Genomic DNA, 24846 nt, shown 5'->3' with positions numbered 1-24846 from the left:
CCCCACCCCTGTTCCTCTTCCTTTCTGTTCTTCCTCATTTTATTTCCTTCCTGACCCCCCACCCACCCCTTCACAGCACACACTTTTTTTTTTTTCTGTTCAAAGAAAAGAAAAGGTGAAAAATATGGATCTGTGCAGTGTGTGTGCTTATCTCAGCAGCCTTGGGCAGAGATGCAAACTTTTGAGTTCGCCCTATTTTGTTACGCCCGATCGCAGTTTTTTTTCCCAACGTTTCGCCAAAGTCCAAATTGTTCTGACGAGTTCATTTTTGACTATGTAGCATGGTCACATGCTTTCCTGCTGCAACATTACCCAGACGCTCCAGACCTATCAATCACGAGGCCAGGGCAGTCACTATTAACCTTGGTCTCACGCGATGATGCTCAGCTATTTGCGTGCGTGTGTACATTGAAACAGCATTGAGTGGACCAGTCAGCTTAATTGTTTTTGTTTTTTTTCTCAACAAGAGAGAACGTGGCTAAATCATGTTGCGTCTCGGTCAAACGGCATCTGTGCCCGGTGTATTAACTCTCAGTACGGCCAGTCCTCTCTTCTCCTCTACACAGACCCCTCGGATGTCCAGTGGGTTTCTCAATGACGCAACCTTTAGCTTCTGTCGTCAGAATTGTGGTATTCTTTGTCAACGTTCACCCCTTCAGTGTAAGAGCCTTCCGCTTGTAATATTTTGATGGTGATAATTGGGGTGAAACGCTGTTAACGTCGTCTCTTTCGCCGTTCGTATGAAAAGAGTTAAGCCTTGGAGTGCAAGGAAGGAAGAAGCAAACTTGCAGCAGGATGCCTCTCTCTCAGGGGACCTCCTGAGGAAGTGTAAACCAGGCACCAATAAGAGACTGGACAGTGGAAAACAGACCAAATGTAACAATTACAAACAGCCTCCTGTAGCAGTTACACCATGTTACAGGTAGGCCCAAAGTGTTTGAATGCTTTGTAAATAAAATGTACGCATAATGTTTTTATCCAAATTTCTCGATTGTTCCTGCAAACACTTGACAGGGGTTGGCCTCTCTGCTCAACGGGCGCAATAGCCGAGTGGTTAAAGCATTGGACTGTCAATCTGAGGGTCCCGGGTTCGAATCACGGTGACGGCGCCCGGTGGGTAAAGGGTGGAGATTTTTACGATCTCCCAGGTCAACATATGTGCAGACCTGCTAGTGCCTGAACCCCCTTCGTGTGTATATGCAAGCAGAACATCAAATATGCACGTGAAAGATCCTGTAATCCATGTCAGCGTTCGGTGGGTTATGGAAGCCAGAACATACCCAGCATGCACACCCCTGAAAACGGAGTATGGCTGCCTACATGACGGGGTAAAAACGGTCATACACACAAAAGCCCACTCGTGTACATACGAGTGAACGCAGAAGAAGAAGAAGAAGAAGGCCTCTCTGCTTGGGTCCCATGTCTGCATCCTTCCTCAGCAGAGGTGTCAGGGACCAGGCAAGGGAGATAAGCGTCAAATGAAATACTTACGTGGGTGGGAATAGTTATTTCCACATTGTTACAGATTCCCCTCTTGATTGATATTTTGACGAAATATTTTGTTGGCTGGTCCTGGGCTGGGGGGCACATTGCACTGTACAGATCTATGCATTCATTTTTTCTTTTCTTTTTTAGTTGGAAGGATAGATTGTTTTTTTTAGTGATCTGGTTTTTCCCTTTGGTGTTACCAGGTAGATTGTGTTCCCCCCCCCCCCCCCCCCCTTTTTTTTTCTCTTCTTCTTCTTTTCTTTTTTTTTGCGTGGGTTTGACAGTAGATCTGCGTTTCCCTTTTTGCTGTATTAGGTGTTTGGTTTTAGTGGTCATGGTCAAGGTGCACCCCACACCCCCCTTTTATTTTTTCATTTTTATTATTTATTTATTTTTACGTCTGGTACATGGTGTGTGTGTGTGTGTGTGTGTGTGTTCACTGTCCTTGTGGTTTTTGTTGAGTTTGTACTATAGTTCCTTGTTTGTCATAGTATTCAAGTGATGTCTAGCATTTGTTTTTATTTTTTTATTTAAAAACTTAAAAAAAATTTTTTTTGATCAGACTTGTGTTTTATTCTGTTTTGGAGAAGTCATCAGACCTGATGCAAAGCAAGCAATACAATATTCAGAGTGTGTCAGATTTTTTTTTTTTTTTTTTTTAATTTATTTTGTGTAGATTTTGCCAGCATTATTTGTAGGGGATTTTTGTCAGTGTCTCCAAGACCCCCCTTTAAAAAAAACAGAAGAAGAAGAAAAGTTAGGCATAGTGTAGGAATTCCTTTTTTTTGTTGTTGTTGTCGTTGTCATCTCTCACTCCCCCAGCTGTTGATGAAAGAAAGTTTCGTGTCATGTGATTGTGTCTGATAATATTTCTCCCTCTTGTTGTTAATAACTGTGTCTACCCCTCCATCGCCCACCCACTCGTCCTCAAATTTCTGAGTCATAGAATTTTCCTGCTTGTTCGTTTGTTTGTGGTTGATGGACCCAGTACTTTTTTTTTTCTGTGTTTTTGTGTGATTGGTAGAGCTGTGAGTTTGTTTTGTTTGCCATCAGTGGATTGTCTTAATGTGTCTTGTTTATGATTGGCAGAGTGAGGAGACCGACTGCATGCTCAGATTGGTGTCTGTGATTCTGTGATTGTTGATCGACAGGGTTTTTGATGAATGGGAAAACCACAGTCTAGTGGGGGGGGGGGGGAGGTGGCAGAGTGGTTAAGATGCTTATCTGCCGATAACAGTGTCTGTGAGAGCCTGGGAATGGAACCAAGGCCCTCACACACTGTATCGGCCGATGAGCGTCTTGACCATTTTGCCACCTTGCACCAAGAAGTTGTTGTGGGAAACAGCTCCATTTTTGGAAGTGGATGGTCCTTGCATCAGACAACAGCTCCATCACAGGATTTTCGCCTTTTTTTTTTTTCTTCACACAGTGTTTGATCTGTAATTTTTTTTTTTTTTTAAGAACATCCCAGGGACCTGCATGATGAACAGGCACTGTGTTCTTTCCTATTTCCAAAGTTGTTGGGGGTGGAGGGGAAGAGGAAGGGGGGAGGAAGGGGGGGGGGGCGAGGGGGGGTGGAACTGTTTATGCCATATCAGAAGCCCTGGATTGGTGTCTTGTTATGTCAGCATTTTGTGAACGTGGGTGAATTTTGCTGTCGTGGTTGTTATTGTTGTTGTTGTTTTATGTCTCAAAGCCTGACTAAGCACGTTGGGTTACGCTGCTGGTCAGGCATCTGCTTGGCAGATGTGGTGTAGCGTACATGGATTTGACCGAACGCAGTGGCGCCTCCTTGAGCTACTGATACTGATACTGTTTGTCGTTGTTGTTCTTTGATTGTGTGGTTTGATTGCAGGTTCAGGCCGTTGTGTCGTGTATGTGTGAGGGTGACATGGGAGTGGAGGGGGGGGGGGGGAGGGGGGTACAGACAGATTGCATGTGAAGGGTATGAACTGCATTTCACAAGTTGTAAAAATATGCAGGGTGCTTCCTTTGGTGTGTGAAATCACAGCGTCCTCCACAGGTTTTATGCCCTTCACTGGACCGTGGTTTTCACTTGCACTTGACACACGCATGAAATAACCCTTGGCAGCAAAGGGATTGTTGTCACTGATGGATGTAATTTCTTCAGAAAAATCTGCTATGATAATTAAACAAATACACCACTCGTAGAAAAAAAAAGTTCTTAAAAATATGGGAGGGGTGGGGAGGGGGTGTGGGTGGGGGGGTTGCATGCGTGTGTTTTCCTGGTGTCTATACTACACATATGCTAGACAAATGTCTTCTTCCCTGCTAGACAAAGATAAATCTTTGGGAAAAATCACATCATCATCATCATCTGTCACATTGTACCACTCCTGTGGTTTGAACAGTTTACCCCCCTCGAAAGTAGCAATGTGAAAGAACAGCAAAAATATCTTTCTAGCTTTAGTGCAGATGGTGTGTGTGTGTGTGTGTGTGTGTGACAAGACAAGACAAATTCTTTATTTCGAGGATAATAGATAAGCACTGGTGTGCTTTTTTTACATCCAGTTCCTGCCCTAAATAGGGTCTACTCTACACAATATTTAATAAAATGAAAGCATGGTGTTAGTAGAGATACATAACAGAGGGAAAAAATATACATAAATCAAAACAAAACAAAAACCACACACACATGCACACGCACACACGCACGTGCGCACACACACACACACACGCGCGCGCGCGCGCACACACATGGCATACAGGCACTAGCATGGTGTTAGTAAAATGCATCGGAAAAAAAATTAACAAAATGAAAGAAACACACACACAACACACCAGAATGGGGGATAGATTGTGTGTGTGTGTGTGTGTGTGTGTGTCTGTGAGAGAGAGAGAGAGAGAGAGAGAGAGAGAGAGAAATAAAATATATAAAAAGTGGGAGAAAGAAGGTTTGAGGCTGGAAGGAAGGTTTGAGAGGACTGTTATAAGAAATTAAAAAAAAAAGACCACAAAAAAACAAAACAAACCAGCTGCAAAATAGTGTGCTGTGCACCCTGTATGTCAGTACGTTCCTGTGACCAGGTGACCAAGCTGAGCTCACAAGATGCAGGAAAGGAAAAATCACCTACACACACACCGCTTTGTAGTGCCACAAATGGTGGTCAGCACAGTGCATTTCCTCCCTTTTAAAGGCACCTCTCTCTCCCCTTCTGCTCAGGGAGGGGAAAAAAAAGATGCTGAAAGTTGTGCAGAATTGTCAGATGAGCAGTGTTGTGTGTGTGTGTGTGTGTGCTGACAGTCCCTGGCTTGGTGTATTGTTTGATGTTTGAGACGCATCGTTTGATTGTCAGTTTTGGTGTGCAAGGACAAACTGTGTGGATTGCATGTGGAAAGATCCTTGATCCGTGTCCTGACAGGCTCAATAGCCGAGTGGTTAAAGTGTTGGACTTTCAGTTTGAAGTTCCTGGGTTCAAGTCTCGGTAATGGCGCCTGGTGGGTAAAGGGTGGAGGTTTTTCCGATCTCCCAGGTCAACATATGTGTAGACCTGCTAGTGCCTGAACCCCGTCGGTGTGTATGAAACACATAGAGCTTCAAGAATATGTGCTATTGCTTAGCAAGATGTCTCAGTAGATAAGTACACATGCGGAAGATCAAATACGCATGTTAAAGATCCTGTAATGCATGTTTGGTGGGTTATGGAGACAGGAAAATACCAGCATTCATCAGCCATGATGGAGTCGTCAGCAAGTCGATGTTGGTCATGTAATGGAAAGAAAGGAAGAAATAAAAAGAAGTATTTTTTGTGCAAGCGCTGGTACTTTGCACAGTGCTGCTTGCTACGCCTGTGGGTAACGTTTCAACAGATGTTGGTGAAGGTCACAACACTGCTGGCTGTTGTTTGTCTCTACATGTTGGGAACATTTTTTTTTCCATGTGTGTGTGTGTGTGTGTGTGTGGATATTGCTTTGACCCAAGTTGTGTGCCTGTGGATATTGCTGTGACCCAAGTTGTGTGCCTGTAGATATTGCTGTGACCCAAGTTGTGTGCCTGTGGATATTGCTGTGACCCAAGTTGTGTGCCTGTGGATATTGCTGTGACCCAAGTTGTGTGCCTGTGTGTTGCAGGCAGCAGCCACGCAGGGGCCGGAGCGGCGGATGAAGAACTGTTCATCAAGTCCTTCGAGGATGTCCCCAAGGTCAAGGTTGGTTGGTCCATGAAGCTTTCTGCTCCACCAGGCTCAAGCGCTTGCTTGCTGGGGTTGACCTGCCCTGTTACTGAGTACAGACCTGAATTTTGAAGAGTTTTTAAACCTTCACAGTGTCTTTAGTTTGAGACTTTTTTGCCTTCTTTTCTTTTTAAGGTGGGGGGTGGGGATGGGAGAGGGGGGGGACACAAGATGGACAATGTTCTGTAATGATCATAGGAGAGGTGTGTGTGTGTGTGTGTGTGTGTGTGTGTGTGTGTATGAGGTCAGGGTAAGATCTCGGAGCATCGCTCCTCTCTTGCAACCTCTGCATGGGCTTTCTGACTCATCAGCACGGAGAAAAGTACGTTGATCAGCACTGTCTGTCTGTCATCAATGCACAAGCAGATCATCCCTTCCTCTCCATTGGACTGCCTTCCCCTCTACACTACAGCTTCAGATCCACTCTGTGTTACTGTGTTCCCGGGTTCAAACACCCCGTATCAGCTGCCGCTCTTTCTCTGTCTCTGGACCTTATTGTTTTGCGTGTTTTTTTTGTAGGTTTTTTTAATTTTATTATTATTATTTTTATCACAACAGATTTCTCTGTGTGAAATTCGGGCTGCTCTCCCCAGGGAGAGTGCGTCGCTACACTACAGCGTCGTCCTTTTTTTTTTTCGTATTTTTTCCTGCGTGCAGATTTATTTTGTTTTTCCTATTGAAGTGGATTTTTCGACAGAATTTTGCCAGGAACAACCCTTTTGTTGCCATGGGTTCTTTTACGTGTGCTAAGTGCATGCTGCACATGGGACCGCGGTTTATCGTCTCATCCGAATGACTAGCGTCCAGACCACCACTCAAGGTCTAGTGAAGGGGGAGAAAATACTGGCAGCTGAGCCATGATTCGAACCAGCACGCTCAGATTCTCTCGCTTCCTAGGCGGACGCGTTACCTCTAGGCTATCACTCCACTGTTGGAACGAGTCTTCCCCCACCCCCCTGTTTTTTGTTTTTGATTTTTGTGGTTTTTTGTTTTTTTTGTTTTTTGCTTTTTTCAAATCTCTGGCCTTAATCCTACGTCTCTCCAAAAAAATAGCCCCCCCCCCCTCCCCCTTTCCCCTACCCAGCCCCCCCCCCCCCACACCCACCCACCCCATGCCCCCCACCCCTCATCCTCCTCTTTCTTTCCAGTTTACAGTTTGTTCAGCTTTCTGTTGTCATGCATCGTCTCTCCTCCATGTGAATCAGAGCTCAGCGCGCACGTGCGTGACTAGGTGTGAAAGCACATGGATCTGTTCTCTGTGCAGAGTTCAGGGCTGTTTTTAGTATGTTCATTTTTGTGTTTCCCATTTGTTTCAGTTATTCTCGTCCCGAGACATGACCGACCAGATGTCAAAGGTCAACGCAGTTCTGTCCGATGTGAACCAGGGCTGGGAGAAACGTGTGGACAATGTGAGATGTTTGTGTGTGTGTGTGTGTGTGTGTGTGTGTGTGTGAGTGTACATCTGTAGTGTGGTGTGTGTGTGTGTGTTTATGTATGTGTGTGTGGTGTGTGTATGTATGTATGCGTGTGGTGTTTGTGAGTATACATGTGGTGTATATGTTCTTGTGGTGTGTATGTGAGTGTGAAAATGTGTTTGTGAATGTGGATTTGTGGTGTGTTTTTATGGAGTGTGTATATTTGGTGTGTATATATAGACATATATGGTGTGTATGTGAGTGTGTTTATGTGGTGTGAGTATGAGTGTGTGTGTGCACATGTAGTTTTTATGGACACGTTTATAACTTCTTGTTCATATGAGCAAGTTTGTAATTGCAATCCATGGTACTTATTTCATTTGGAAAATTGATGACATTGTCTAAACAAATATTGATTAGCACAAAATCACACCAGTTTTGTTTTCATTGATACAAAAAGTTAAAACACAAAGCATTCATACCAAAACTACACCATCTTAATTCTGTTAACTGTCAGGCCAAAGAATAATGAAGTATTCTTGAAATATTTTGAAATTGTATGCCAAAAAGAGACTGTTGCTTACTGTTTTTCATTTTAAAACATTAAGATCAACTAAACTGACCAGACAAGTCTTTGACATCATAGCAAACTGATGTTTAAACAAGACAGAACATGAAATGAAAAAATGCAGAACATGGTAACATGACATTTCAGTTGATACACACAGACAGTTCAGTTGGCATGTGTACACCAAAGAGGGCAGACCACAGCATGTAACAGTGTCATATAACAGTTCAGTTGACACATGTACACAGCTCAAGAGGGCAGACCACAGCATGTAACAGTGTCATGTAACAGTTCAGTTGACACATGCACACAGCTCAAGAAAGCAGACCACAGCATGTAACAGTGTCATATAACAGTTCAGTTGACACATGCACACAGCTCAAGAAAGCAGACCACAGCATGTAACAGTGTCATATAACAGTTCAGTTGACACATGTACACAGCTCAAGAAAGCAGACCACAGCATGTAACAGTGTCATATAACAGTTCAGATGACACGTGTATGCAGTTCAAGAAAGCAGACCACAGCATGTAACAGTGTCATATAACAGTGCAGTTGACACATGTGCACAGCTCAAGAGGGCAGACCACAGCATGTAACAGTGTCATGTAACAGTTCAGATGACACATGCACACAGCTCAAGAAAGCAGACCACAGCATGTAACAGTGTCATTTAACAGTTCAGTTGACACATGTACATATCTCAAGAAAGCAGACCACAGCAAGTAACAGTGTCGTATAACAGTTCAGATGACACATGCACACATCTCAAGAGGGCAGACCACAGCATGTAACAGTGTCATATAACAGTTCAGTTGACACATGTACATATCTCAAGAAAGCAGACCACAGCATGTAACAGTGTCATATAACAGTGCAGTTGACACATGTGCACAGCTCAAGAGGGCAGACCACAGCAAGTAACAGTGTCATATAACAGTTCAGTTGACACGTGTACACAGCTCAAGAGGGCAGACCACAGCATGTAACAGTGTCATATAACAGTTCAGTTGACACATGCACACAGCTCAAGAAAGCAGACCACAGCATGTAACAGTGTCATATAACAGTTCAGATGACACATGCACACAACTCAAGAGAGCAGACCACAGCATGTAACAGTGTCATATAACAGTTCAGATGACACGTGTATGCAGTTCAAGAAAGCAGACCACAGCATGTAACAGTGTCATATAACAGTTCAGATGACACATGCACACAACTCAAGAGGGCAGACCACAGCATGTAACAGTGTCATATAACAGTTCAGTTGACACATGTACACAGCTCAAGAAAGCAGACCACAGCATGTAACAGTGTCATATAACAGTTCAGTTGACACATGTACACAGCTCAAGAAAGCAGACCACAGCATGTAACAGTGTCATATAACAGTTCAGTTGACACATGTACACAGCTCAAGAGGGCAGATCACAGCATGTAACAGTGTCATATAACAGTTCAGTTGACACATGTACACATCTCAAGAAAGCAGACCACAGCATGTAACAGTGTCATATAACAGTTCAGTTGACACATGTACACATCTCAAGAAAGCAGACCACAGCATGTAACAGTGTCATATAACAGTTCAGTTGACACATGTACACATCTCAAGAAAGCAGACCACAGCATGTAACAGTTCAGATGACACATGTGGAGTGATGGCCTAGAGGTAACACGTCCGCCTAGGAAGCGAGAGAATCTGAGCGCGCTGGTTCGAATCATGGCTCAGCCACCAATATTTTCTTCCCCTCCACTAGACTTTGAGTGGTGGCCTTGACACTAGTCATTCAGATGAGACGATAATCCAAGGTCCCGTGTGCAGCATGCACTTAGCGCACGTTAAAGAACCCATGGCAACAAAAGGGTTGTTCCTGGCAAAATTCTGTCGAAATATGCACTTCGATAGGAACAACAAATAAAACTGCACGCAGGAAACAATACAAAAAATTGGCGCTGTAGTGTAGCGACGCGCTCTCCCTCGGGAGAGCAGCCCGAATTTCACACAGAGAAATCCGTTGTGATAAAAAGAGAACTATAATACAATATGTGTGCACAGCACACAGAGAGAGCAGAGAAAGCCTGCAGTGTCAGTGTCTGTCTGTGCAGTTCAAAATGCTGCGGGCACTGGTGATGAACGGAGCTGCGGAGCACGACGATTTCCACCAACAGTTACGGGCCTTGGAGCCGGCCTGCATCAGCGGGGTCAAGGACCTGAGGTCACAGGTCGTGCGAGAGGCCTGCATCACCATCGCGTGAGTGATTGTGTGTGTGTGTGTGTGTGTGTGTGTGTGAGAGAGAGAGAGAGGTAGGGAGAGAGAAACAACACTTTCATCTTATTACATGAGCTGCATATTCCTCCCTCCAGCACTATTGGACCTTGAGTGGTGGTCAAGGTGTTGGTCTTTCAGATGAGTTGAAATACTGTGTGCAAGCGTGCATGTTGCGTGCGTTACGAGTGCGCATGACAACAAAAGGATTGTTCCTGTCGAAATTTGTAGAAAATTCCATTTTGACAGTAAGACAAACACACTTGCAGACAGAAACATATATATATATATATATATAAAGAAAGAAATTTTTTTTTTTTAAATACGAGGGTCAAAGTCGAATCGAGTACACAAAAGGTAAGAATACAATAAAATCAAGCCGCATGCAACAAAATAATGCCAAATGAACACACTTAATAGCCCCCAAAAAGCGTTAGATGAGACAGAGCGTAAACCTGACAAGATGGCGTTGAGAGCCTTGGCCAAAGGAATGATTCAGCGCTTGTAGCTTTTAGAGGCGTTTGGATTGGCTAAGAGCTGACCGGGCAAGACGGGTCGTCTTTTCACCGTTAGCCGCGCGAAATTTGGCCAAGCAGAGCAAAACCGATGGGCCTAGTTTGCATCAGTTTGACATGGTACGGTATATGTATCACCAAGCATGGAGTATAATACAGACTCCTCCTTTGTGCTGCACTGTGCCCAACACATTGTCCTCAGGGACAGCAGCACAAATTACATACAAGCTGCTGTGACTAAAAAACCCCTTAGACACTACAATGACACAGTGATGTCACATGTTCTGATCATGCTCTGATTCATGACAATGACACGCTGTGAACAGGTACATGACAATGACATGGTGATGACAGTCTGTGAACTGATTCATGACAATGACACAGTGATGACATGCTGTGAACAGGTACATGACATGGTGATGTCACATGTTCTGGTCATGCTTTGATTCATGACAATGACACACTGTGAACTGGTTCATGACAATGACACAGTGATGACATGCTGTGAACAGGTACATGACAATGACACAGTGATGACATGCTGTGAACAGGTACATGACAATGACATGGTGATGACAGTCTGTGAACTGATTCATGACAATGACACAGTGATGACATGCTGTGAACAGGTACATGACAATGACACAGTGATGACAGTCTGTGGACTTATACATGACAATGACACAGTTATGACATGCTGTGAACAGGTACATGACAATGACACAGTGATGACAGTCTGTGGACTTATACATGACAATGACACAGTTATGACACGGTGTGAACAGGTACATGACAATGACACAGTGATGACACTCTGTGAACAGGTACATGACAATGACACAGTTATGACACACTGTGAACAGGTACATGACAATGACACAGTGATGACATGCTGTGAACAGGTACATGACAATGACACAGTGAATACACACTGTGAACAGGTACATGACAATGACACAGTTATGACAATGACACAGTGATGACAGTCTGTGGACTTATACATGACAATGACACAGTTATGACACACTGTGAACAGGTTCATGACAATGACACAGTGATGACACAGTGTGAACAGGTACATGACAAGGACATTATGTGAACAGGTACATGATATGCTGTGCACAGGTACATGACAGTGACACTGATGACACGCTGTGAACTGTGAACAGACAGGTAACTGACAACATGCTGTGAACAGGTACATGACATGGTGTGAACAGGTACATGACATGGTGTGAACAGGTACATGACAGTGACATGCTGTTGACAGGTACATAACAATGACATGCTGCACAGGTACTTGACAGTGACAAACTGTGGACAGATACATGACACGCTGTGCACAGGTACATGACAGTGACACACTTTGAACAGGTACATGACACACCTTGATCAGGTACATAACAATAACAGACCTTGAACAGGTACATGACAGTGACACACTTTGAACAGGTACATGACAGTGACACACTTTGAACAGGTACATGGCACACTGTGAACAGGTATATAAAAATGACACACTATGCACAGGTACCTAACAATGACAAACTGTGAACAGACAGGTGCCTGACAATAACACGCTGTGATGCAACAGGTACATGGCCCAGCATCTGAGCCACAGGATGGACCACTTTGCGGAGATGGTGCTGCCTGCCCTCTTCAACCTGCTGCCCAACTCTGCCAAGATCATGGCCACCTCCGGCTGTGTCTGCATCCGCTTCATCATCCAGGTCCGTATCCCTTGGCTAGTGGTGGCTGTATGGTGCGCCAAGTCGGTTGATGATGATGATGATGATGATGATGATGGCGATTGATAGTCAGTCATGTCTGACTATCAGCCCTGATATGGCCTTAGTGGTCGGCTGGGCTATAAACAACATTATTTGATTTGATTTGTGTCTGACTATGACAATCAGAATAGCGGAGGAGGTAACTGCTGTCCTGACTATCTGGGCTAGAATTTGATTGTAGTGGAGAGTGTCTTGCCCGAGTTACATCCCCACTCTCTCAGCCAAGAGGGTTTTAGGACAGTCGGCATTTGGGGATGGTTCCCAAAGGCTATCTAGCCCCCAAGGCCATAGCACTAAGAGCCAGTACAGTTTTGTCTCCTACTTTAAGAGTCATCATCCTTCACAAAAGACTATAATGATGATGATATGGATACTTATATAGTGCCTATCCTCAGTCAGAGACCAAGCTTGGGGTCATTTCCACAACATGCTGCCTGCCTACCTGGGTCTCTGAGCCAGCCTGAAATTTTAGTGCTCATCATTCGTTTTGTACGTCATTCAATCAGGTTTCAGCCTCGGCACAGATACACACTCAGACAGACATGTAACACTTTAGGTGTATGGCCGTTTTGTTTATTCACCCTGCCATACAGGCAGCTATACTCGTTTTGGGGAGAGGTGTATGCTGGGTTATGTTGTTGTTTCCATAGCCCATGAAGTGCTGACATGGATCATAGGATCTTAACATGGGTATTTGATCTTCTGCGTGCGTATACACTAGAACACCAGAACAGGCACCGACAGGTCTGGACATTAGGTTGACCTAGGAGATCGGAAAAATCTCCACCGTTTACCCACCAGGCGCCGTTACCAAGATTCAAACCTGGGACCCTCAGATCGAAGGTCCAATGCTTTATCCACTCAGCAGTTGCGCCCGTTGTTCAGCCTTTGTTGGGTTTCCACAACTGGGGAATGATGGGGGGTGTGGGGTGTGGGTAGGTGGGAAGATACCTCTGTCTTAAAACCAAGTGCTCTGTTAACATAGATAACATCCCAACCTGCTCTGGAAATGTGCTCTTTTCTGTTTGCTAGTCTTTGTTTCTGGCTTTTTCTTTATATTTTCTCTTCTTTCCTTCTATCATATCTGCATCGCTGGTCCATACACCTTTTGTTTTTTCGTGCGTTTTTTTTTTTTTTCTATAGAAAGGTTTGAATTAAAAGAGAAACACCTTTCTTCTGGACTTAATGATTAGGTATTTGTAACCTGTACTTTTCCAAATTCTTATGAAAGAGTAATATCTCTGAATCCAACCCACCACATTACATTTACCCCCATTCTCTCTATCTCTCTCTCCCTCTCTATCTCTCTCTCCCTCTCTATCTCTCTTTTATCACACACACCCACTGCCCACCCAGCCATCCCCCCACCCCCCACACCCCCCCCTACACACACCAACACACTCCCCCCCTCCTCCCACCCCCCCTGAAATGCCACACCTCTCACCCACACCCATACACACACAACCACACACACATAAGCGCACACAGACTCACCCACATACACCCACACCCTTAGACACACACCATCACCCCACCACGCACACAAACACACATATGCAAACCCTCCCACACACACCCACACAGACCAGTTGGCAAAGAAAGAAGAAAGAAGTATATATATAAAACCCAGCACCATTCCTCCTCGTTGGTTCCCACAGTATGTGCACACCAGCCGCCTGGTGCCCATCGTAACGGGCAACATGGCGTCCAAGTCCAGCGTGATCCGGCGGCAGTCCTGCGAGTTCCTGAACCAGCTGCTGCACTCGTGGGCCACTCACACCCTGGAGAAGCACATCGCCATCCTGCAGGACTCCATCCGCCGGGGCATCAGCGACGCTGACTCTGAGGCCCGCGCCTTCTCTCGCAAGTGAGCCCGTGGAGGGAGGGGGGTGGGGAGGAGGAGGGAGTGATGATGGTGACATTGATGATGAATGACAGGGTGGCCTGGGTTGTAATGTGAGGAGCGACAGGGTGACATGTTGAGTGGAGATGGAAAGAGGTGATTTGGTTTGGGATGAGTGGAGTTGGAAAGACGAGAGGGTGATTTGGGTTGTTGTGAGTAGTGTTGGAAAGACGACAGGGTCATTTGTGTTGAGTGGCGTTGGAAAGACAACAGAGTCATTCGAGTTGAGTTGGAAAGACGAGAGGGTGACTTGGGTTTCAAAGAGTGGAGTTGGAAAGACAACAGGGTGACTTGGGTTGTAATGGGTAGAGTTGGAAAGACGTGAGGGTGACTTATGTTCAGTGGTGTTGCAACGACAGCAAGGTCATTTGAGTGGATTTGTAAAGATGAGAAGGTGACTTGGGTTGTAATGAGTAGAGTTGGAATGATGAGAGGGTGACATGTTGAGTGGAGTGGGAAAGACAACATGGTGACTTGGGTTGAGTGGAGTTGGAAAGATGTCAGGGTGATTTGCATTGAGTGGAGTTGGAAAGACTAGACGGTGACTTATGAAGAGTGGATTTGGAAAGATGACAGGGTGACTTTTGTTGTAATGAGTGGAGATAGAAAGATGACAGGGTGACTTGTAATGAGTGGAGATAGAAAGATGACAGGGTGACTTGGGTTGTAATGAGTGGAGATAGAAAGATGACAGGATGACTTGTAATGAGTGGAGATAGAAAGATGACAGGGTGACTTGGGTTGTAATGAGTGGAGATAGAAAGATGACAGGGTGACTTGTAATGAGTGGAGATAGAAAGATGACAGGGTGACTTGGGTTGTAATGAGTGGAGATAGAAAGATGACAGGATGACTTGTAATGAGTGGAGATAGAAAGATGACAGGGTGACTTGTAATGAGTGGAGATAGAAAGATGACAGGGTGACTGGGGTTGTAATGAGTGGAGATAGAAAGATGACAGGGTGACTTGGGTTGTAATGAGTGGAGATAGAAAGATGACAGGATGACTTGTAATGAGTGGAGATAGAAAGATGACAGGGTGACTTGGGTTGTAATGAATGGAGATAGAAAGATGACAGGGTGACTTGGGTTGTAATGAGTGGAGATAGAAAGATGACAGGGTGACTGGGGTTGTAATGAGTGGAGATAGAAAGATGACAGGATGACTTGGGCTGTAATGAGTGGAGATAGAAAGATGACAGGGTGACTGGGGTTGTAATGAGTGGAGATAGAAAGATGACAGGGTGACTGGGGTTGTAATGAGTGGAGATAGAAAGATGACAGGATGACTTGGGCTGTAATGAGTGGAGATAGAAAGATGACAGGGTGACTGGGGTTGTAATGAGTGGAGATAGAAAGATGACAGGGTGACTTGGGCTGTAATGAGTGGAGATAGAAAGATGACAGGGTGACTGGGGTTGTAATGAGTGGAGATAGAAAGATGACAGGGTGACTGGGGTTGTAATGAGTGGAGATAGAAAGATGACAGGGTGACTGGGGTTGTAATGAGTGGAGATAGAAAGATGACATGATGACTTTGGTTGTAATGAGTGGAGATAGAAAGATGACAGGGTGACTGGGGTTGTAATGAGTGGAGATAAAAAGATGACAGGATGACTTGGGTTGTAATGAGTGGAGATAGAAAGATGACAGGGTGACTTGTAACGAATGGAGATAGAAAGATGACAGGGTGACTTGGGTTGTAATGAGTGGAGATAGAAAGATGACAGGATGACTTGGGTTGTAATGAGTGGAGATAAAAAGATGACAGGGTGACTTGGGTTGTAATGAGTGGAGATAGAAAGATGACAGGGTGACTTGGGTTGTAATGAGTGGAGATAAAAAGATGACAGGGTGACTAGGGTTGTAATGAGTGGAGATAGAAAGATGACAGGGTGACTTGGGTTGTAATGAGTGGAGATAGAAAGATGACAGGGTGACTTGGGTTGTAATGAGTGGAGATAGAAAGATGACAGGATGAATTGGGTTGTAATGAGTGGAGATAGAAAGATGACAGGATGAATTGGGTTGAGTGGAGCTGGAAAGACTTGTGTGTGTACTGTCCACTTGTTTCTGCTTTCTATAATGTCCCTGTTTGTTCTGTGCCCCTCCCCCCCACCTCGCAACCACTCACCCCCACCTCCCACCCCCCACCGCCCCCTTTCCTAATCCGGCAGAGCCTTCTGGGGTTTTGCGGAACACTTCAAGTCGCAGGCGGATGCCTTGCTGGGCAGCCTGGACCCCTCCAAGCAGAAGATGCTTCAGGGGGAGCTCAGCAACTCCTCCTCCAACAACTCCCTCAACTCGGCCGAGGGTCTGCGGCAGGTCAAGTCCCGGGCACGCTCGGCCAGCCATGACCGGTCCATCCCCAAGTACACCGGGGGACTGGAGTGAGTGTTTGCTGTGCTGTGCTGTGCTGTGCTATGCTGTGTGGTGGTGTTGTATGTGTGTTGGTTGGTTGTGGTTTTAGTTGGGGGGATGGGAAAGTTGGTGGGGGGGCTAGGGGGGGGGGGGTGGCTGGAGTGAGTGTTTGCTGTGCTGTGCTGTGCTGTGCCGTGCTGTGCTGTGTGGTGGTGTTGTGTGTGTGTTGGTTGGTTGTGGTTTTAGTTGGGGGATCAGAAAGTTGGTGTGTGGGGGGGGTGGGTGTGTGTGTGTGGGGTGGGGGGGAGGGTCGGGGGGGGGGGGTGATTGGAGTAAATATTTGCTGTGCTGTGCTGTGTGGTGTGGTGGTGTTGTGTGTGTGTTGGTTGGTTGTGGTTTTAGTTGGGGGATCAGAAAGTTGGTGTGTGGGGGGGGCGGGTGTGTGTGTGGGGGGTGGGGGGGAGGGTCGGGGGGGGGGGGGGGGGTGATTGGAGTGAATATTTGCTGTGCTGTGTGGTGGTGTTGTGAGTGTGTTGGTTGGTTGTGGTTTTAGTTGGGGGGGATGGGAAAGTTGGTGTGGGGTGGGGGATGACTGGAGTGAGTGTTGCTGTGGTGGTGGTGGTGTGTGTTGGTGCATTGTGGTTTTAGTTGGGGGGGATGGGAAAGTTGGTGTGGGGTGGGGGATGACTGGAGTGAGTGTTGCTGTGGTGGTGGTGGTGTGTGTTGGTGCATTGTGGTTTTAGTTAGGGGGGATGGGGAAGGGGCGAGGGTGTGTGTGGGTAATTTTTTGTTTTTTGTTGTTTTTTGTATTTGTTTGTGTCATCTTCTTTTGTCTTCATTGCTTTCTTCTTTCTCTTTTATGTCTTCTTTGCTTTTTCTTTTTCTTCTTCCCCATCTCATCTTTCTTCCTTGTCTTCTTCTTCTTCTTCCACTGTTCATCTCTCTTGTGTTTCTTTTTGTTTTTTTGCTTGTTTGTTTCCTTCATCTTTTTGTTTTCTTTCATGTCTTTATATTTCTGTTTCTTCTTCTGTTTTCTTCTTCTTCTTCTTCTGTTCCTTTCTTCTCTCCTGCCCTTCTGTTAGCGTGATGGCAGTGTTGATTTTCTTTCCAAACTTTTCTTCCTCGTGTTTTTTTTTCTGTGAGCTTCTCTGAGCTTTAGGACTGGGAATTAAAAGTGAGCATGTGACTTACAGTGTTACATACATTGCTTTTTTTTTTTGCTTTTTTTTTTGTTCTGTGTACAGGCGAACAGGGTCGATGCGGAAAACTGGGCCGTCTCGCTTCGGTTCTTCCCGCAGCGATGCCGGCAGTGGTGAGTGTTGTTCACTTTGCTTTCCCAGCCCCTCTCACCCCCCAGTCTGAACGCCCATCTTGTGGTGATTGGAGTGGGGTTTAGACATGCTGGATTTCACTTTCACTTCACCATGTAGAGTCTGAGGGGTCTTTTTTATGCCATTTCTGAAGTGTATTTTTGTAGTTTTTTTTTTGTTTTGTTTTTTTCTTATGCCATGTGTGGAGTTTTAAAACTAAAAGTGCTATTCCGGTCCGCACACTACGAGTCTGAAGGGCTTAGTGTATGGTGCATGATGAGCTATGAAAGAGAAAAGAATGAATTGATTTCTTTACAAAGTAACTGGTGATGGTGCTTTCATTTTATCACTGAAGTGGTGATTACACCTCTTTTCAGGCAGCAGTTCTTGTCGTAGTGAGACACACCGCTTATTGGTCATGGTTGACTGTTTCCTTCCTGTTTTTTTCTTTTTGTGTGTGTGTTTTTTTTTTGGTTTTTTAGGACTGTTTTTTTCACATTCACTTTCTTTGCAATCTTTGAATTGCAGATTGCTGTTTTTCCTTTCACTTCCAGCATCACGGTGTCTTGAAGAGTGTGTCCTTACAGTCATATTATATCACAAGATACTGGTCATTTTTGGTTTGATACCTTGAATTCAGGGTTCTACTTAGAAGGCAGATTTTGCTGATATTTTAAACGAAATTCCCAAAAGTAGATGTTCTGATCCATTTCCTGTAGTTTTCGACTGTGATTTGTAGGTTACCATGGTACCTTAAACCAAGAGTCTGGAGTCTTGGTAGTCTCCTTGTGAACGTGTGGATGGTGGGAAATCTGTATGGAACAGGGACTATATTACGGACTTCAGTGTCAGATACAGTGCATGTCTCACTTGTTGCATTTAGTTTTTATATTCATTTAGTCACACCACTAATAGGCAGCCATCATGCCAGGTCCACAAAACCTTGTCTGCAGGGACACTTTCATTCAGTCTGTAACACTCAGAGAGCCCCCTGATGATGACATGAAGTGATTTCCTGCAGCATGACGTTGTGGCAGACAGACAGCTTGATTGGCAAAGATGTTGACGGCAAAGCTGAATCATGGCTCCTCTGTAGTGCTGCCACTGGCCTGGCCTTGATTCTGTTCAGGGAGTGATGCTTTGATGTTCACAGACACACCCCATACCTGTTTTGCTTACATGTGTCATCTTTCAGTTCGCTGGATAACCTTTGTCAGGAACAGGTGGCATGCAGTGGCTATTTTGATGTGGGAAAAAAAATGTGTCAAAATTTACATTCTGTTATTTACCTCTGTTATATGTTTTGTGGTTGTGTGCTGTTTGTTGCTTCAAATCTACCTCACAGAATCACTTACTGTTAGTCTAGGTAGCATCATCTCACTTTTTGTTAAAGATGGTAAGGATGGTTATAAATGTTAGTAAATGTTGATGAATGTAGTTGTATTCTACCTAAATACTGCTATTTGGTCCACAGTTGCTTTTAAATCTGTTTATGTCGGGAAGATTTTGTCAGTTTTAAATTAATACTATTACTCAAGTTGACTGTAATTCAATCTACATTGGCTTCAGATCTGTTCATGAAAGCGGTCGGGAGCAATGTGTGTGAGAGTGTGTATGTGTGTTTGTGTGTGTGAGATGACTGTTGTGCAAGTTGTGTGTGAGCAATGAGGGGAACTGACAGCTGTGAACTGTGGGCTTTGTCAGATGTAGACATGGACGCAGAGCCTCAACAGGAAGGTAAGCGTGGAGACAACAGCTCACTCACACACAGCGTTTGTTGCTTCAGTGTGTCTAACCCTCTGGACTGACACGGCTAGGAGAGACTCACTGCTCTCACTGGCGCCTTTGCTATCTCAGCCTCACAGGGGAGACTTACCGCTCAGTGCACTCATTCGCTATCTCAGTCTCATGTAGTGATCTTGCTTGTCTGTTAATGAGGGGGGAGGGGGGGGGGTGATGATCTCTGTTGTGGAAAAAAAAAGTATGTGTGGAGGGAAGTAAAAGTATGTGTGGAGGGAAGTAAAAGTATGTGTGGAGGGAAGTAATGTCTTTGTGCTGTCAGGCTGGAAGGGAGGAAGATGGCCGAGTGGTTAAGATGCTCATCTGTCAATATAGTGTCAGTGGGGGTCTGGGTTCCACTCCTGCTCTCACCCTTTCTCTCAAGTTTGACTGGAGAAAATAAACTGAGCATCTGGTCATTCGGATGAGATGATAAACCCAGGTCCTGTTTTTGTGTATGTTTTTTTTTGTTTTTTTTTTTTCCTGTTTGTCCACCACCAAAGTCTTGGTAGATTGTGTCATAAAACTTGTTTTCAGTTTTGTGTGTGAGGGTGATTTTTTTTTTACTTTGTTTTTATTTTCTTTCTGTTTTATCATTGTGTGTGTGTGTGTGTGTGTGTGTGTGTGTACATACAGCTGTGATGTCTGCTTGTCGTGTAAGCTTGTCCATGTGTGTTTTGTGGGTTATTGGTGTTTGAGTTGTAGTCTCCTGGTTCAGACCACTGGGATGTATGTCAGACCAGGGAACTTTGTTCAGGAAATTTGCTTGTAGAAAAATGCTGTCTTCCATATCAGATGATGAAAAACAAGTTTTGCACAAATCCTTACATCAGTCCTCCTTTTGATCAAGAAAATAAACTCAGCGGAGGTTGCAGTATTTAAACAATGTTGACGTGCAGTTACAAGTTAGACATCTACTGTCTTTATTTGGAAAACAAGGACTGGTTTTGTGTGATGAGGTTTATGTTACGCAGTACGGAGGAAAAACAATCTCAGATTATCCAAAATGCTTGTCTGGTTGCGCCTTGAGACTGAGATAGCACAGAGAATAACTTGTGAGTCTCTCTGGTCACATTATGTAGTGAGATGTACTCCAACACTTAGTGTATCTAATCAGAGTCTGTAGAAATCAGACCTAACTCTCTGAGAGTGGAGACTATTATCTGACTGACTGCAGTGATGTGGGATTTCGTGTCAAATGAAACAGCTGGCTGATTGTATGAACGCATGGACCTCAAATTAACCAGCCTGAGTTTGTTTCACGAAAAATGAACCTGTCAAAACTTTGAAGGAAGTTCCAGTTAGATTTTGCTCATTCAGGCATTGAAACTGACCCATGTTCATACTGACAGCAAGTGCCATGCATTTTTGGCTCACTGTGTGTTTTGTGAGTTACTGTTCCTGTTTGTTGTGAAGAATGCAGTTGGCTGGGCTTTAACTGTGTGCAGTGTAGTTTCTTGCCTTTCAGATTTAATGCAGCACACCTACAAAGATGAATTTTGTGTGTGAAGAAAATTGTCAGAGCAGAGTTTGATTGAAGGAGAGTTGTGACAAGTTAGTTTGGCATGGTCATTGTCAACCATGGCGGATTCATTTTCCACAGTCTGTTGGTTGTGCAGATTGTGCTGCTTTGTGGTGAAAAGATACATGCGCAGCACAACACAATAAGAACAAAATGGCAAGCTATGTGCTGCTTTGTGGTGAAAAGATACATGCGTGGCACAACACAGTAAGAACAAAATGGCAAGCTATGTGCTGCTTTGTGGTGAAAAGATACATGCGCAGCACAACACAATAAGAACAAAATGGCAAGCTATGTGCTGCTTTGTGGTGAAAAGATACATGCGCGGCACAACACAGTAAGAACAAAATGGCAAGCTATGTGCTGCTTTGTGGTGAAAAGATACATGCGCGGCACAACACAGTAAGAACAAAATGGCAAGCTATGTGCTGCTTTGTGGTGAAAAGATACATGCGCGGCACAACACAGTAAGAACAAAATGGCAAGCTATGTGCTGCTTTGTGGTGAAAAGATACATGCGCGGCACAACACAGTAAGAACAAAATGGCAAGCTGTGTGCTGCTTTGTGGTGAAAAGATACATGCGCGGCACAACACAGTAAGAACAAAATGGCAAGCTATGTGCTGCTTTGTGGTGAAAAGATACATGCGCGGCACAACACAGTAAGAACAAAATGGCAAGCTATGTGCTGCTTTGTGGTGAAAAGATACATGCGCGGCACAACACAGTGAGAACAAAATGGCAAGCTATGTGCTGCTTTGTGGTGAAAAGATACATGCGCGGCACAACACAGTAAGAACAAAATGGCAAGCTATGTGCTGCTTTGTGGTGAAAAGATACATGCGCAGGCACAACACAGTAAGAACAAAATGGCAAGCTATGTGCTGCTTTGTGGTGAAAAGATACATGCGCGGCACAACACAGTAAGAACAAAATGGCAAGCTATGTGCTGCTTTGTGGTGAAAAGATACATGCGCGGCACAACACAGTAAGAACAAAATGGCAAGCTATGTGCTGCTTTGTGGTGAAAAGATACATGCGCGGCACAACACAGTAAGAACAAAATGGCAAGCTATGTGCTGCTTTGTGGTGAAAAGATACATGCGCGGCACAACACAATAAGAACAAAATGGCAAGCTATGTGCTGCTTTGTGGTGAAAAGATACATGCGCGGCACAACACAGTAAGAACAAAATGGCAAGCTATGTGCTGCTTTGTGGTGAAAAGATACATGCGCGGCACAACACAGTAAGAACAAAATGGCAAGCTATGTGCTGCTTTGTGGTGAAAAGATACATGCGCGGCACAACACAGTAAGAACAAAATGGCAAGCTATGTGCTGCTTTGTGGTGAAAAGATACATGCGTGGCACAACACAGTGAGAACAAAATGGCAAGCTATGTGCTGCTTTGTGGTGAAAAGATACATGCGCGGCACAACACAGTAAGAACAAAATGGCAAGCTATGTGCTGCTTTGTGGTGAAAAGATACATGCGCGGCACAACACAGTGAGAACAAAATGGCAAGCTATGTGCTGCTTTGTGGTGAAAAGATACATGCGCGGCACAACACAGTAAGAACAAAATGGCAAGCTATGTGCTGCTTTGTGGTGAAAAGATACATGCGCGGCACAACACAGTAAGAACAAAATGGCAAGCTATGTGCTGCTTTGTGGTGAAAAGATACATGCGCGGCACAACACAGTGAGAACAAAATGGCAAGCTATGTGCTGCTTTGTGGTGAAAAGATACATGCGCGGCACAACACAGTAAGAACAAAATGGCAAGCTATGTGCTGCTTTGTGGTGAAAAGATACATGCGCGGCACAACACAGTAAGAACAAAATGGCAAGCTATGTGCTGCTTTGTGGTGAAAAGATACATGCGCGGCACAACACAGTAAGAACAAAATGGCAAGCTATGTGCTGCTTTGTGGTGAAAAGATACAAGCACAACACAACATGATAAGAAAAGAAAAAAAAAGGCAAGCTACAGAAGTGTTAGCAGAACTTTGATTTAACATCATTTCACATGTGGTATCAAACGAGCCGAACAGCATGCAGAAACAGCAGATACAAATGCACTTCTCTTCACTGCGCCACCACAGTGACACTGTCAGAAAGTTGAACATGGCGACTTTTGTCTCTTAGTGTCAGGGACAGATAACAGTTGTATACAGTGAAAGTGAATGGCACGGGCATCAGAAAATGTCAATGCGGTTTTGTCTCTTCTGTTGGCTGCTCTGGTGGGTAAACTGCATTTTTTTTTTTTTTAACAATAGGTCAGAGCGGCATATATCTCCCCTGTTGATTAAAACTGTCCACTTTTTCACCTGCTGTAGCTGTACTTTTGCTGTACTGTCATATATTCCTCAGTCTGATATTGATATATAACCATATATGGTAGTATATTTGCTGTATTTTCAAATATTCATCTATTATGTAATCGGAAATAGTAGTACTTTTGCTGTATTGTCAAATATTCTTCTGTCTGATATATATATATATATATATATATATATATATATATATATATATAACAGGATATATACTAGTACTTTGGCTTTATTTTTTATGTATTCTTCTATATTTTATGTAACCAGAAATAGTAGTACTTTGCTGTATTGTCAAATACTCTTCTGTCTTACATACAACCTGATATAGCAGTGCTTTTGCTGTCCTGCCACTCGTCTGTCTGATAACATTACCAAAAATGGTACTACTTTTGCTGTTTTGTCGAATAGTCTTCTTTCTTATATATTAACAAATATGCAGCAATGTTTACCCTGTATTGTCGACAAATATTCTTTTCAGTTATTTGTAACTGGAAATAGCAGTACTTTTGCTATGAATACATTTCTTTTTTGTACTCTTATATTTTAATGTTCTTTCAGAAACTCTTTTCCGTGATATTTCTTTTGTATTATCTATTCTTGGAGTGTATCTTCAGTGTATTTGTTGATTGGTGTATTCTTTCATTTTCAATGCAGTGTTCCTCCATGTCACACAAATTTATTTCTTACATAATATGGACAGTATTTTTTCTGTTTTGGGTTTTTTTGTTGTGTTTTTTTTAAATCTTTCTTACCCTTTATAAACCATTTCAGCAATAACAATTCTTTAACTCTCATCTTCTGTCTGTTTTGGTCTCTGTCTCTTTGCATCACTTTCTTTGTATTGTGTGTGTGTGTGTGTGTGTGTGTGTGATCATGCGTGTGTGTGTTTGTGTGTATGTATGTGCACACACAAGCTAAATCACATACATGTTTTCTTCTTTCTTTTTTTAAAATTTTTATCTGCCAGCGCCCTCCATACTCTCTCGCCTCCCCACCACACTCCCCTCTCTCTCTCTCTTGCTCTTTCTGTCTGACACTGCAATGCAGACACACACACACACACACACACACACACACACACACACACGCACACACATACACACACACGCATGCACACACACACACACACACCAGTGAAGACGTGGATGGTGACTGAAAAACCTGGTCTTCTTTCTTACTTAGTAGTCCATGTGGTTGAATTGTTGTGACTCGGGTGACGAGGCTGTTGGCTGCCTAGGTGTGGCCCCTACAGCTTCTGTCTTTATTCCGTTCTCATGTCACCGTGTCTTTCTTGTGTTCATCACTGGTGTGGAGATTTTTGTTGTTTTTACTGAGCCTTTCACTTTGTTCCACTGTCTGATCTTTTTTTTTTTCTTTTTTTTTTTCTCAGTGTA

General features: G+C 44.1%; 1 protein-coding gene across 16 annotated transcripts in view; it reads left to right on the top strand.

Annotated features, from left to right (window-relative positions):
* The window catches only part of LOC143290555 (CLIP-associating protein 1-A-like), a 193693-nt gene that overhangs the window by 120021 nt on the left and 48826 nt on the right, over positions 1-24846 (top strand). For 13 of the 16 annotated variants that reach the window (XM_076600109.1, XM_076600107.1, XM_076600106.1 and 10 more), the window contains 8 exons: positions 5581-5657; positions 6998-7090; positions 9778-9923; positions 12048-12183; positions 13902-14110; positions 16324-16536; positions 17752-17819; positions 19522-19554. In XM_076600109.1, the coding sequence (XP_076456224.1) occupies positions 5581-5657; positions 6998-7090; positions 9778-9923; positions 12048-12183; positions 13902-14110; positions 16324-16536; positions 17752-17819; positions 19522-19554 (975 nt within the window). The remainder of the gene's footprint in view (positions 1-5580; positions 5658-6997; positions 7091-9777; positions 9924-12047; positions 12184-13901; positions 14111-16323; positions 16537-17751; positions 17820-19521; positions 19555-24846) is intronic. The other 3 variants (XM_076600110.1, XM_076600108.1, XM_076600103.1) reach the window with 1 other exon arrangement.

The sequence above is a fragment of the Babylonia areolata genome, chromosome 15 (genome assembly GCF_041734735.1).
Source record: "Babylonia areolata isolate BAREFJ2019XMU chromosome 15, ASM4173473v1, whole genome shotgun sequence".
Lineage (NCBI taxonomy): Eukaryota > Metazoa > Mollusca > Gastropoda > Neogastropoda > Buccinidae > Babylonia > Babylonia areolata.
This window is presented reverse-complemented; position numbering and strand designations above follow the sequence as displayed.